General features: G+C 38.8%; 1 protein-coding gene across 3 annotated transcripts in view; it reads left to right on the top strand.

Annotated features, from left to right (window-relative positions):
• Positions 1–5: 5 nt before the first annotated feature.
• The window catches only part of Ddx6 (DEAD-box helicase 6), a 32,496-nt gene continuing 18,722 nt past the window's right edge, over positions 6–13,779 (top strand). The window contains exons 1-4 of one of the 3 annotated variants that reach the window (XM_013359990.4): positions 6–125; positions 3,721–4,189; positions 7,042–7,105; positions 8,425–8,529. In XM_013359990.4, the coding sequence (XP_013215444.1) occupies positions 3,990–4,189; positions 7,042–7,105; positions 8,425–8,529 (369 nt within the window). In that variant the 5' untranslated portion in view covers positions 6–125; positions 3,721–3,989. Of the gene's footprint in view, positions 126–449; positions 590–687; positions 792–3,720; positions 4,190–7,041; positions 7,106–8,424; positions 8,530–13,779 lie in introns of those variants that run through there. The other 2 variants (XM_078047121.1, XM_005328339.3) reach the window with 2 other exon arrangements.

Raw genomic sequence — 13,779 nt, 5'->3', positions numbered from 1 at the left:
CGGCAGGCGCGCGCCAGCGCCTCCAGGCCATTAGTTCCGCGCGTTCCTGGATGGAGGCGCGCCCCAAGGGGCTCGGACGCGGCCCCAGCACCGCAGCTGCCTCCCCGGCCCGCAGGAGCTGTCAGGTCAGCATCCCGTCCCCGAGCCCGATCAGACTGTTCTCAGAACGTGCCCTTGGTCAAGATTAAGCAGGTCCTCCTCATAGCACCTGAAGTTCCCTTTAGGGCGAAGTCAGGGCAACTCTTCCCAGCCACCATTCCCCAACCACTTCTCAGCTGTGGAAAAAGCAGCCTTCTGTCCATTCCGGAAGGAGCCAGGGTTTCCCCTCGAGCTTCTCTCTCGTCGGCGCCAGAGAACGGCCCCCCGTTTTCTCCTCAGCGAGCGTCCCCGGCAGGGTTGTCCCCGCCGCCAAGCTGGCAGGCCGTGACGCCGCAGCGGCGGCGGCCGAGCTCTCGCCATCTTGAGTGGAGGAGGAGCCGCGGCGGCCGCCATGCGGAGAAGGCTGGGAAGGAGGGAGGGGGCAGAGGAGCCGAGTTAGCTCAGCCCGGCGACGACTTCGGCGGCACCGCGAGCGCGGGCAGCAGCGGAGGTAGGGCTGGGAGCCCGCGGCGCGGGTGTGGGCGGCGCGGCCCCCGGAGCGGGCGGGGGCGGGGCGGGGGCGGGCGGAGGCCTTTGCGAGGGGCCGGGTGGGGGCGGGCGGAGGTTTCCGAGGAGGAAGGAGCCGCCGCCATTTTGGGAGCTTCGAGTCAACAATAAAGGACCGAGGGTGCCGAGCGGCAGTGGCCTCGGTGGTAGGACTCGGGCCCGAGCCGCGGGGTGTGGGGTGAGGCGGTGGGGCCGAGGCCAGCGGTGCCCTGGGGGCTGCGGGGAGCCCCTAGGGCCGGCGTGGGGGGCTCTCTGGGGCGGAGGCCTGAGGCCTCTCCCGGCCTTGGGAGGAAAGCTGGCGGCAGCTGTGTGGGGTGGGGGCGCCTGAGAGGAGTGGAATATAGGAATGTGGTGCGCGGCGGGGTCGGGAGGATAGGCGGGCCAAGAGCTCGCAGGAGCTTGGTGGAAGATGATGGGAAAGGGTGCCAAAAGGGGCGGCTGGGACCGGGGGTGGGGGTGATGGTGGAGGTTATAGGGTACGAGGCGGCCCTATAGGGGGCGGCAGGGATATGCCGTATTGAAAGGTTCGGTTCAGAGGAGGACCGGCAGCTGCTTGATTGCAGTAGATCTTGTAGGTCAGTAACACGGTGCTTAGGGAGTCCCCGAGTCGTGGAGGAAAGTAGGGGCTTTTTGGGTTTGGGGGAACCTCCTAGGGACCTTACAGGGGGAGTCCCTATTGTTTCCAACCGGCGGAGCTCGTTCCTGGCTCTTGTTGCGCAGATAGGATTGCAGGGCCCCAACCCTTTGTGTTTCTGGTTTGAGGGAGCTGACTTGAGTGTGTGTGGTTGGGGGAGGGGGGGCCCCAAGAAATTATCGCCCTGTAGTTATGGGGCTTCAATCATTGGCTTGTCTCTTTCCCCTATCTCCCCTTTTTCTTCTACAGTCTCCTTTTCCCTTAAGAGTAAATCCCAGGCACTCCAACTAGCTGCCAAAGCTTAGAGAAGGAATTGCGCTGCATTTGCAAACAAAAGCTCTTGTTGGAGATGACGATACTGTTTTGGGTGTGAAACTGTCAATTGCTAACTACGATCTGGGAAGTGTTGTAATTAACTCCGACAGGGACTCCTCCCAAGTAGTCTACGTTCCTTCGGGTTTTTGAAAAACGTAGAAATGTAACTAGGAATTCTAAATTGGGAAGGGGGTAGGAGGAATAGTTCTTTCTCTGAGACATAAAGCTGCAATGCAGGTGTCAGTTTAAGAAGGGAGCAGTTATCTCATTTTGGATTTAAGGAGATAGGAAGTCTTACTGTGCTTGATGGACAATGACGACTATCTCTCAGTCTTTAGAGGTTCCTTCTTCATCGTCTTAGTGCTTTGCAAACAAGAAAATCTCCCTATGAACTATGTGATATTGTTGATCATAATATAAACCTTTTCAATACAGAAAAGTAGATCTTAACCATGTAAACAGATAATAGGGGTCAGGGAAACTTCTAAATAAACAGCTCAGTGTATGTGATACATTCAGGATTTGCTTGTGAGCAACTTATTAAAAAAATTTTTTTAAAGGTAGATGTAACTAGGAAGCTTTTCTCCCTAATTTTTTGAGTTATCTTGGCTTTAAATTTTTGAGATTTTGGTGTATGGCAAAACTCATCATCACTTTAGTATTGGGGGGGAGAGGAGAAAAGGAAAGGAGTTAAAAAATAACTGTTGGACTTTTTGTTTTCTGGTATAAGTTGTTATTAAGCTTTAAATTTTTTTATTTTGGGAAACAATTGAAAAATAGAGGAAGTTGACCAGATCTTTTCAAGAACTAGTAATTAGATTTACTACTCTGGGTTGTTTGGAAAGTTTTATTGAAGTCACTAGTGTGTTTAGCTTTTTAACAGGAAATTTACTTTTTGAAAAGTGTTATTGAGAAGTAACTAGTAACTTTTTAGTTTCTAGGTTTTATTAAGGTAAATAAAAATTTTCTTGGCTGTTTTTGAAGCAAAAGATTTTGACATATAGGCATGTCCATATCCTATTTATTGTTTTAAAGGACAAAAACTTAAGGGAAAAAAAGAAAATATATTTCTTCATTAAGTTCAATAGTTGAAATTCAGAAGGGAACAAAAGTTGTTTTTTTTGTTTGTTTGTTTTTTAAAGCACAATGTTCAAGTTAAAAGCTAATTTAACTCTTCAAAGGTTCTTTTTTTTTTTTTTAAAGAGAGTGAGAGAGGGGGCAGAGAGAGAGAGAATTTTTTTTTTTTTAAAGAGAGAGTGAGAGAGGAGAGAGAGAGAATTTTAATATTTATTTTTTAGTTCTCGGCGGACACAACATCTTTGTTGGTATGTGGTGCTGTGGATCGAACCCGGGCCGCCCGCACGCCAGGCGAGCACACTACCGCTTGAGCCACATCCCCAGCCCTTCAAAGGTTCTTGGTTGCTGACAGAAAAATAAAAAAATAAATTGCCTTGTTGAAATCTAGAATTACATTAAATAGATTGATATTTCACTGAGTTGTAATGTGATTAAGTATAATGAATCATTAACTTTTAAAGGTGGCAGAGACTTGTAGAGAATTCATTAGGGAGGAAACTGTTTTTTTCCTTTTTTTGGTACTGGGATTGAACTCGGGGTCATTTAACCACTGAGCCACATCCCCAGCCCTTTTTTTGTTTTATATTTAGAGACAGGGTCTCACTGAATTGCTTAGGGCCTCATTAAGTTTTGGAGGCTGGCTTTGAACTTGTGATCCTCCTGCCTCAGCCTCCCCAGCCACTGGGATTATAGGCCTGCGCCACCGCACCCGGCTCGGATTGTGTTTTTTTGACTAGTAATGCTAATTTAATCATAGTATCTTTCCAAGATATTTAATAATGCTATTTAATCATAGTATTTTTCCACCATAATTTTCTATGGGTTGCTTTGATCTCACATTTTTAATGGTTTGAGATTGGTCTCACTACTGACTGGTTTTTGAGGCAGCTCATCACTGTCTCTCCTAGCTTCGCTAGTGATTTGACCTAAGTATGGCAGTATTCTTATTTTTTTTTAAAGATGACAGTTCTAAAGAAATTCTTTAAAAGGGAAACAGTTTTCTTCTTAACTTTCCTGTGTGTGCTAACTTAATTTTTTCTTTGTTTCAGATTGAAGTGAGTGAATTCAGATATTACTCAAGCTTGTTAGAGGGCTTTTTAAAAATAAAAAGTTGATTCGGTGCATGACAGCAAGTTACTGCTGCTTACCGTTCAGAGACTTACAGGTGCTTGCCTGCATTGCAATAAAGGACTCATATATTGAGCAAGACTTATTTATCTCTTCATTTTGGAGAGCCTAATAAACTGTTATTACAGTTTCTCTACTGACTTTCAAAAGTTTTGAAGTTTGAAAGAGACACCTTTGCAATTAACACAGCATGAGCACGGCCAGAACAGAGAACCCTGTTATAATGGGTCTGTCCAGTCAAAATGGTCAGCTGAGGGGCCCTGTGAAGCCCAGTGGTGGCCCCGGAGGAGGGGGCACACAGTCACAGCAACAGATGAACCAGTTGAAAAACACCAACACAATCAATAATGGCACTCAGCAGCAAGCACAGAGTATGACCACCACTATTAAGTAAGTGTTAGAAAATAATAAACCCACTGTGGAACCAAGGTTTCTTTTTCTGTTGTTCAGACCTTAATGTAATCATTTTGATTGTAAAGAGGAAGATGGCTGTTTTATGGTCAGTAGATATTTATAGTAGAATAACATAATTTAGCAAGTAATGCATATAGGCACAGGTGATGTACATTAATTTTGTGTAAATTATTTTTGGAAACATTCCTGACTTTCCTAATCCTTATATAGTTATTAGCTGGATTTGTTACAAATGAATGAAATTATCAGATTCATTTTTGTTTTTAAAGAGAGAGTGAGAGAGAGGAGAGAGAGAAAGAATTTTTAATATTTTTTATTCTTTAGTTCTCGGCGAACACAACATCTTTGTTGGTATGTGGTGCTGAGGATCGAACCCGGGCCGCACGCATGCCAGGCGAGCGAGCTACCGCCTGAGCCACATCCCCAGCCCCTCATTTTGTTTTTGTCAGTGTTGTTTTTCCAGTGTTAACACTGCATCTTACCCTAATTTAAATTTTAAACAGCGGTTTTAAAACCAATTGGAAATTTTTTTAAAGAAGCTAATTTGAAGACTCAATTTTTAAAACATGACCAGCCTTAGAAAATTTATTCGTAACTTTTTTTAGTTCCTGGATATTCATTTTTCCCCTCCTTTTTTATTTATTTTTTTCACGAATACACAAATCAAAGGGAACTTAGGATATTTAAACTCTTGGAAACACATTTTTGAACAGTCCCAAACCATTTGTTGGCTCAGGCTTAAGAGCTTCTTGTCACTACAGAGTATATTTTAAAGCTGAGTGTAGCCTAATTGTCCTCTTTAAGTGTTATTTGAATGGTAATTGTCACTCCAAATATTCAGTATAGGGAATTGATACTTAGACTCTTGATCCCAAGTCAAGGTTTGGCTTTTTGTTAAAAATATAACATGAGCATAAGATGATGATACTTAACTGAAGTATATATTTATTATAACCCAGATCTTTTTATTTCCTAGGGTAAAATGGTTTCAGAATATCATAAAGATAATTACTGCTATATGGCTCACTAGTGACATATAAGAATTAATTCCTGTCAGCAACTTAGGGAGACTGTTTCAAAGTGCAAGCGGGGATTTAGCACCTCTGGGATCAAAAAATAAAGTAAAAATCTCCCACCTCCAACAGAACTTGGATGCCTACTGGGAGAATTGAGATTTTTGCATTTTATTTTTAAGAAGTATGTTTTAATTGGTATGAAAATGAACAGTATTTTCTGAATTATAGTTTGTTTTGACAAAATATGAATAGGCTAGCAAAATTTAGATTGCTTTTATTTCTTGAGGATAGGAAATGTAAAGTTTTGCTACTTCATTATGATAGTATTTTCCAATTTAAAAATTATTTTGTAAGACAATAGTGGGTTTTAATCTTTTTCTTCCCTCTGGGATTAATGGTTTCTTTTTTGTTCTGTTGGTTCTCCAGATATCACTTTTGTGTGCCACCTCTTTAATGAAGCCTTCTAAAATTACATCTACTGTTTTAACTCTTATCACTTATTTTAATTGTTATTTTACGTTTTAAGATTACAAATACCTTGTGGGCAGGTTTTGTTTTGTATCTTATCCAACATGTACTATTAAATTTGAATGCACAGGCTGGTTTTCTAGGATGTTGAATTGACATTTTTACTCAAAGTTTGATGGTATAGCCTGAGATGAAAGGCTTTGGAATTGGTAGCAAGGGTTACCTGTGTTAGGGTATTTGTATTATGTTGGCTCTAACTTTAAGTAAAATAAATTAACCCTTTGAGATGTTTTGAACAGCAACTATTGAGTTCTTGTATTGCTATATATATTCTTATATTGGTTCTTATATTCTTACATTGAGTACTTTATATGTTAAAAAATTGTTAGCAACCCATTTTAGAGAATAGAGATTTATAGATGTTTATAAAAGGTTATAGAATTAATAAGAAGTAGTCAGGACTTGAACTTTTCAAGTTGAGGTACATTTTTCCTGGGCTCAACCGATCCTCCTGCCTTAGCCTTCTGAATTGCTGTGAATTAGGCACCTTGGTTTTAACTAGTCACCAAAAGTTACAAACTAAAGTGCCTACAGAATAGCATGCCAAATTATAAGGTTCTTGCCATATTTAAAGAGACAGCTGCTTGATTTTAAACTCAAAGTTAAACAACATGTTACCCTGTTAAGAATTTGAAACAGTGTTGCTAAGATTCCACAGTTTTTTCCTTTTTTTGTGGTGTTAGGGATCAAACCCAGAGAAGCTTCCAGTTTCTAAAGAAAGTCAAGAAATCTGATGTATCTCCTATTTTTTAAATGTTAGCAGCTAACTTAAATTAAAATACTGTGTAGGTTAAACAAAACACGTTTTGATGTTGCTCTGTATAATACACTGTATACTACACTGCTTCTCCTAAAAGGTTGGATGCCTTGATTAATTGATTGATTGATTGTGGATGGATGGATGCTGGGGATTGAACCCAGGGCAGATGCTCTTCCTCTGAGCCAAGTCCCCAGCCCTTTTTATTTTTTGAGACAGGATTTCACTCAAACTTGTAATCCTCCTGTCATCAACCTCCCCAGTAACTGGGGTTACAGGCATGAGTTATGATGCCCAGCAAGATGGATGCCTTTAAACTCTTCTGTTCCTGATTTTTGATCCCTATATTTTCCTAAGATCACTTCCTCTGAAGTTAACTCTCTTGTTAAGTATATTCTTAAATACCAGTATATGACATTACTGTGCTTTTTAGAACTTAATTATATTCTAAATGAATTATCTTGTATTATCAAACTGTCAGGAGGCTAGGAAGTTTGATGTTCACATTTACTATATTTTCCCTCTAGACCTGGTGATGACTGGAAAAAGACTTTAAAACTCCCTCCAAAGGATCTAAGAATCAAAACTTCGGTAAGTTGGGTGTAGAATTCAAGTGTAAAAATGGTGGGTAAACTAGAAGTAGTTCCTTGTAATAGGACAGTAGACAGTTTACTTTAAATAAAAATGGTTGAAATTATTCATATATGTTGGGCTGACACAATTTTTTTGTTTTTACCATTTTTGGGTGGAAATATATTATGTTGTAAAAAATAACATGTTTATAAATATGCACATTTTACTTAATTTTCTCAAAAATTTCCTTTCTTCCCAGCAACCTAGTGAGATATTCAAGTTAGGCATTACACCCACTTTGTGTATAAGAACTTGGAAATTTAAAGAAGTTAGTTTTTTTTAAACTCAGTGTTCTCAGGAGTGCTTTTTTTTTTTCTCCCAAGGGACATTTAGATAGCTAGAAACATTTTTGTTTATCTCCCCTGGTGGATACAGGACACCATTTTAAAACAGAATTTTCTTTATACTGAACTTAAGAAACCTAGATGTAGCTGAAGATGGTAGAGCTAGGGTTTGACTTAACATTTGTGGTCAGCAATTTATAGCATTGATACTTGTTTAGAAATAACAGTATTCTACCAGTCTTAGAAGACCAGGACCAGAGTTCCTTTTCCCAAAGCATAATTTTAAAGTGGCTGTGGTTGAAGGAAAAGTGGTTATTCTCTAGGAAAAGGTGAGATATAGATTAAAACAGTAATAATTAGTATATATTTAAGTATGTAAAGAGTTAAAGTCTCCTAGATAATAATCTCAGTGACTCAGGGGGCTAAGGAAGGAGGATAACAAGTTCAAAGCCAGCTTCAGCAACTTAGCAAAGCCCTAAGCATTTAGCAAGACCCTACCTCAAAAAAATAAATAAATAGGGCTGGGGATGTGGCTCAAGCGGTAGCACGCTCGCCTGGCATGCGTGCAGCCCGGGTTCGATCCTCAGCACCACATACAAACAAAGATATTGTGTCCACCGAAAACTAAAAAATAAATATTAAAGATTCTCTCTCAAAAATAAATAAATAAATAAATGGGCTGGGGGGGCTGGGGTTATAGCTCAGAGGTAGAGCACTTGTCTCAAATGAGTGGGACACTGGGTTCGATCCTCAACACCAAATAAACAAGTAAATAAACAAATAAATAAATGTATTGTTCATCTATAATAATATATATATATAAAATTTTTCTTTAATTTAAAATAAATAAATAAAATGGGCCTCAGATATAACTCAGTGATTAAACACCCCTGGATTCAATTCCTAGTACCAAAATAAATAAATAAATTTAGATTTAAAAACATGCTAACTAACCAAACACATTGTACCATATTTTATTGTTTGTTTAATTAGGATGTGACCTCCACAAAAGGAAATGAGTTTGAAGATTACTGTTTGAAACGGGAGTTATTGATGGGAATTTTTGAAATGGGCTGGGAAAAGCCATCTCCTATTCAGGTATGTTTACTCTTTTTATCATATATATACATATGTGGTTATGTTTCACACATTACAAACTTTCTTTCTGATCTGTAGCAGTGGTGTAACTTTTCTCGTCTACATACCTATACACACTATTTTTCTGAAAATTTTAAGGTTGAGTTATAGAATTACGTCCTTTACCTCTAAATCTTTCTGTGGCTATTTCCTAAGAACAGGAATATTCTTTAACTACAGTATCGTTATCATTAATCATTAATTTTAACATTGATACATATCATTTATATTCTAATTAATAATTGACCCCAAAATACCTTTAATAGCTTTTTTTCCCTATCTGGTACAGAATCTAGTCTGGAATCAAGTATTGCTTGTAGATTATGTTTTTTTTTTGTGTGTGTGGGGGGGTCTGGGTTTTGTGTTGTGTGTGGTGGTGCTGGTTTTTTTTTTGTTAGCATTATATTTTTATTTTTACATAATTTTTTGATTCTTTTTGACATGATTATACATATATAGGAAATTTTATTTCAGTCCCCATTTTCTCTCTAGTTATTGTTTCTTTAACCTGTTTTTTAATCATGACCTGTTTTTTTTCCCTCTTGGGACATTAACACATTAAAACAGCCCCTTTCTTTTTTCCTGATAGGGTAAAGGAGTTTCTCCTGTGGGTTTGTCTGATATTTCCATGTGATTAGCTTCAAGTTATGTTTTCTCAGCTAGAATATTGAAGAAGTCATGTTATAGTCTTCTCAAAGTACCATACTTAAAAATGTACCTATTGTCCCTCTAGTTAACTGATGGCCTTGTCAAAGTGTTATCTGATTTTTATTTATTTGTTTATTGCTACTATCTAATTACTACTTTTCTAAAACAGACAAGCAGCCTGGGGCACATTGAAGACTGTGCTAATATTCTGCTCTTCATCAAAATTTCCTCATTTAAACATCTTTTGATGATTCTGACTTGGTCTCATCTCCTCTTATGGGTTATAATGAGTTTCTGGCTGTAGCACTTCATCCATTTTTGACCCTTTTATAAAGAAGAGCCTTCTCTTTCCCCCACCCTGTTTATGTATTGTCAGTATGAACTCATTAATTCCCTTTTTAACTGATATTTTTATGTCCAGATTGCCTAAACATTTGTCCTTTGAAAACATTTTCATGCCAGTTGTTATGTTTTTGTGATGTACTTCTTTATTTTTCTTTAGCACTTTCTTACTTTTTGGCATGATACCAGGATTATCTTATGCTTGATAGTGCCCCAGCCTTGAAATTCAAGGAGCCCTGATTTCCTTTTAATGGGAAATAGTATTGGGAACCATGTTGTAGGCACTGGGTACACATTTTGCTACTTTCATGTTTTCAGTGAAAACAAGTAAGTGCATGTACATGTGCGTGTACTTATGTGTAAGCACATACTATTACCTGTACCCGTTTGATGAAGACAACAGATGTAAGTTGAATCCATGCTGTGCTGAGGTCAAATGCTGTGACATCACTGAGTATTATATCATTGAACAAGCATGTATTGAGTGACCTAGAAAGTGTTAAACACTTGAAATTCTGATAAATAAGGTTTCAATCCTAAAGTCTGGTGGAAGGGACAGCTAATTAGTTGTATAGATGATTTCAATATAATATGATGTGTACCTTTCTATGGTTGCATATGATTGTAGCCATTAGAGTATGGAAGGACAACCTATAAGAAGTGGTCTTATTCTAGGCTGTGGGGTAGTAGTTCCCCAGAGATGAACATGTGCTTTTGCCTGCAAAAACACTTGGAGATGGCCATAAACTGAGGCAGGTCTGAATGGCTTAGGAAGCTATAATGGATGCATTACAACAATTTATATTTAGTTCCTTCTTAGAAGGGAACTTTCAAATGTCCTCAGTTTTGTTATCTGTTTACCACCTGGCTTAGGAGTTTAGCCAAACCTGATTTATTAGAGTGGGTGAAGAAGGAATATAATTCCTTAGAGGGAATTTGGGTTGCTGTTAGGAAAGGGCTACTGGGTAAAACGAAACACAGTAATCATACCTATGGATCAGTCCCTAAACCTTAAAGTGGAACATAGACTTAAAAGAGACCTAAAGTTGTGGGGTTTATTGTTTTTTGAGAAGGAGACAGTGACTTGAGATTTAAATCACATATCATACAATTCACACATTTAAAGAAAACAGTTCATTAGTTTTGTGTTGAGTTGTATGATCATTGCCACAATTGGTTCCCCCCCACCCAAAAGAAACACTTTCAGCAATCACCCTTCATTTCCCTACAGCTTTAAGCAACTGCTAATTTTTATTTTTTATTTTTTGGCAGTAGCGAGGACTGAACCAAGGGGCCTCATGCATTCTGGGCAAATGTTCTGCCACTGAACTGCATCCCCAACCATAAATCTACTTTCTGTTCCTATAAATTTGCATCTTTAGCTGGGCGTAGTGGCACATGCTTGTAATCCCAGTTACTTGAGTCTGAAGAAGGATCACAAGTTCAAGGCCAGCATGGGCAAATTAGGAAGACCCTGTGTCAAAACAATAAATACATGCATGCATGCATACATACATGCGTATGGCTGGGGATATAGCTTAGTGATAGAGCACCTGAGTTCAGTTCCCAGTTCTGAAGGGGGAGGGAACCCTTTTTGGACATTTCATATACATAGATTCATGCAGTATGTGGTCTGTGACTGGCTTCTCACATTTAGTGTAATGGTTTCAGGGTTTTTTCGTGTTATAATAAGCATCAGTCCTCCATTCGTAATTTTGCCCTCATTAAATTTTTCAAAAGTACTCTTTAAAAACCTGACCCAGACAGAGACCATCCTTCTTAACTTTTCAATAATATAGAATTGAATAGTGTACAATTAGCTTCTTAAAAACCACAGTCCACAAGTAGCATACAACCACAGAAGAGGGTGAACCTGTGGGAGTAGTTGGAATCTCTGAAACAACTAAAGATTAATGAAGTTGACTCAAATCCTGAAGGAAGGGAGAAATAAAGGCCAAGGGGTCAAAGGTTTTTGTCTTTTGACTGCCTTACCCCAATAAGCAGATTATTTAATCTGTCTGTAAGACTAAAGTAACAGTATTGGGACTGAATCATTTTCATGGGTCTGACAGCTATATTATTTTGCCTATCTGGAACTCATCTGACTCGTATGACTGGCATTCTAGATAGAAATGGTATCATGGTGGGAGATGGAAGTTAAGCTGCCTGTTAATTATTTATTTAAAGTACTGGAGACATTTCTTTCAATCATTAGCCTACATGTAGAAGGAATAAATATGTGATTGTGAATCTGTTTTATTTATTTTCCTAATTTTTTAATTTTGCAAATTAAAAATTCTGTCCCAATTCTTCTTAACATAATTTTTCAGTCATTCATTTTAAAGTGAAAATTTAACTTCAGGTCACACAGGGTGGACTTTTCTTACTAAAAAGTAAGAAGTGTCATAACATCATTAAATTAGAATGAAAAGGCTAGTTATGTCTAATTAGCTGGCCTGTAAAGTCAAATTGTGGTGGAAGAGTGGCAGAATATGTTTTTTACTTGATATTTGCCTTAAGATAGAGAATTACAGAGAGTTCAAAACAAACTTTCAAACTTGTGAAACCTTAGTTGTTTTTTAGATGAACTATCCTTCCAGCATATATTGTTTTCTAATATAAAGAGAATCTTTTTTTTTTTTTTTTAAGAGAGAGTGAGAGAGGAGAGAGAGAGAGAAATTTTTAATATTTATTTTTTAGTTCTTGGCGGACACAACATCTTTTGTTGGTATGTGGTGCTGAGGATCGAACCCGGGTCGCACGCATGCCAGGCGAGCGCGCTACCGCTTGAGCCACATCCCCAGCCCCAAAGAGAATCTCTTATTGAATGACTGGTATAGTGTGTTTGAGATGCTGTTGTCTATTGTTTGTTTATAGAAATTTTTTTTGTTTTTGGTACTGGGGATGACCCCAAGGATGCTGTACTATTGATCTGTATTCCCAGACCTTTTGTATTTGTTCTTCCTTTCATTTTCCTCTCTGCACATGTGTACTTGATTTTTAATAACTGATGGGAATCCTTTACAGTGTTCCAAGTAAATAGGAAGTATTGTTATCTTTGTAAAACATGCATGACAAAGTAAGCTAAATATGAAAATGAGAAGTCATTAAAGATATGACCATAGGATGAGATAACCAAAATAGGATTGAACTCCCATTTGAGCACATTTCAGGATAAAGAAGTTTGGTGTAAGACATATCAGACATTGGGGGTTTATGTACTATATAAGTAAATGCCAGATAGGACTGGAGGTTAAACATTTCCAGCCTATTTCTGTTTTATGCAAATATAAGCTAAGTTACTATTTTTGGTTTTGGTGCTAGGGATTGCACCTTGGGCCTCCATCATTCTAAGCACACACTTTTACCATTGAGCTACACCTCCAACCCAATCTACAAAGTCAGATAGGCTGACTGGTTTGAAAATATTATCGTCATTCCTTGGTGGTGTTGGTGGGATGGGTTTTTTTTTCCCCCCTTTTTGAGGGGGGAGAGTCTGGGGGCATGTGCTGGGGATTGAACTCTCAGGTACTCGACTACTGAGCTACATCCCCAGCCCTGTTTTTATATTTTATTTAGAGATAGAGTCTCACTGAGTTGCTTAGAGCCTCACTGTTGCTGAGGCTCACTTTGAACTCGCAATCCTCCTACCTGAGCCTCCTGAGCTGCTGGGTTCCCCCAGTATGTGGGTTTTTGTTTGTTTGTTTGATTTTTGTTTTTAATATTTTTTTTTTAGTTGTAGATGGACACAATACCTTTATTTTATGTGGTGCTGAGGACTGAATCCAATGCCTCTTATGTGTGAGGCAAGCGCTCTGCCACTGAGCCACAATCCTAAGGCCTGCCCCCCATTTTTAAAGAAATATTCTTTGCCTTTTTATCCATATGTTCAGGTTCTTTTTTATGGTCCTTTCTGTTTCCTCCATCTTCTTTGTACACACATATACATTCACATAGTTATTATATTGGAATGCAACTTAAAATATATCCCTTTTTTGTGGTGCTGGGGATTGAACCCAGGGCCTTGTGCATGCAAGGTAAGCACTCTATCAGCTGAGCTATATCCCCAGCCCTAAAATGTATCCTTATGAGTTGTGGATATTGGTTGACAATGATGGTGCTGTTCACTGGTCCTGTTAATTTATTTTGATTTTTGTATTCATGTAAAATGGAAATGTAAGACACTTAAAAGCAATACCAAAATATATTATTTTAGAGAAG

The sequence above is a fragment of the Ictidomys tridecemlineatus genome, chromosome 4 (assembly GCF_052094955.1).
Source record: "Ictidomys tridecemlineatus isolate mIctTri1 chromosome 4, mIctTri1.hap1, whole genome shotgun sequence".
NCBI lineage: Eukaryota > Metazoa > Chordata > Mammalia > Rodentia > Sciuridae > Ictidomys > Ictidomys tridecemlineatus.
The sequence above is the reverse complement of the archived record's forward strand: the minus strand, read 5'-3'. Positions and strand labels throughout refer to the sequence as shown.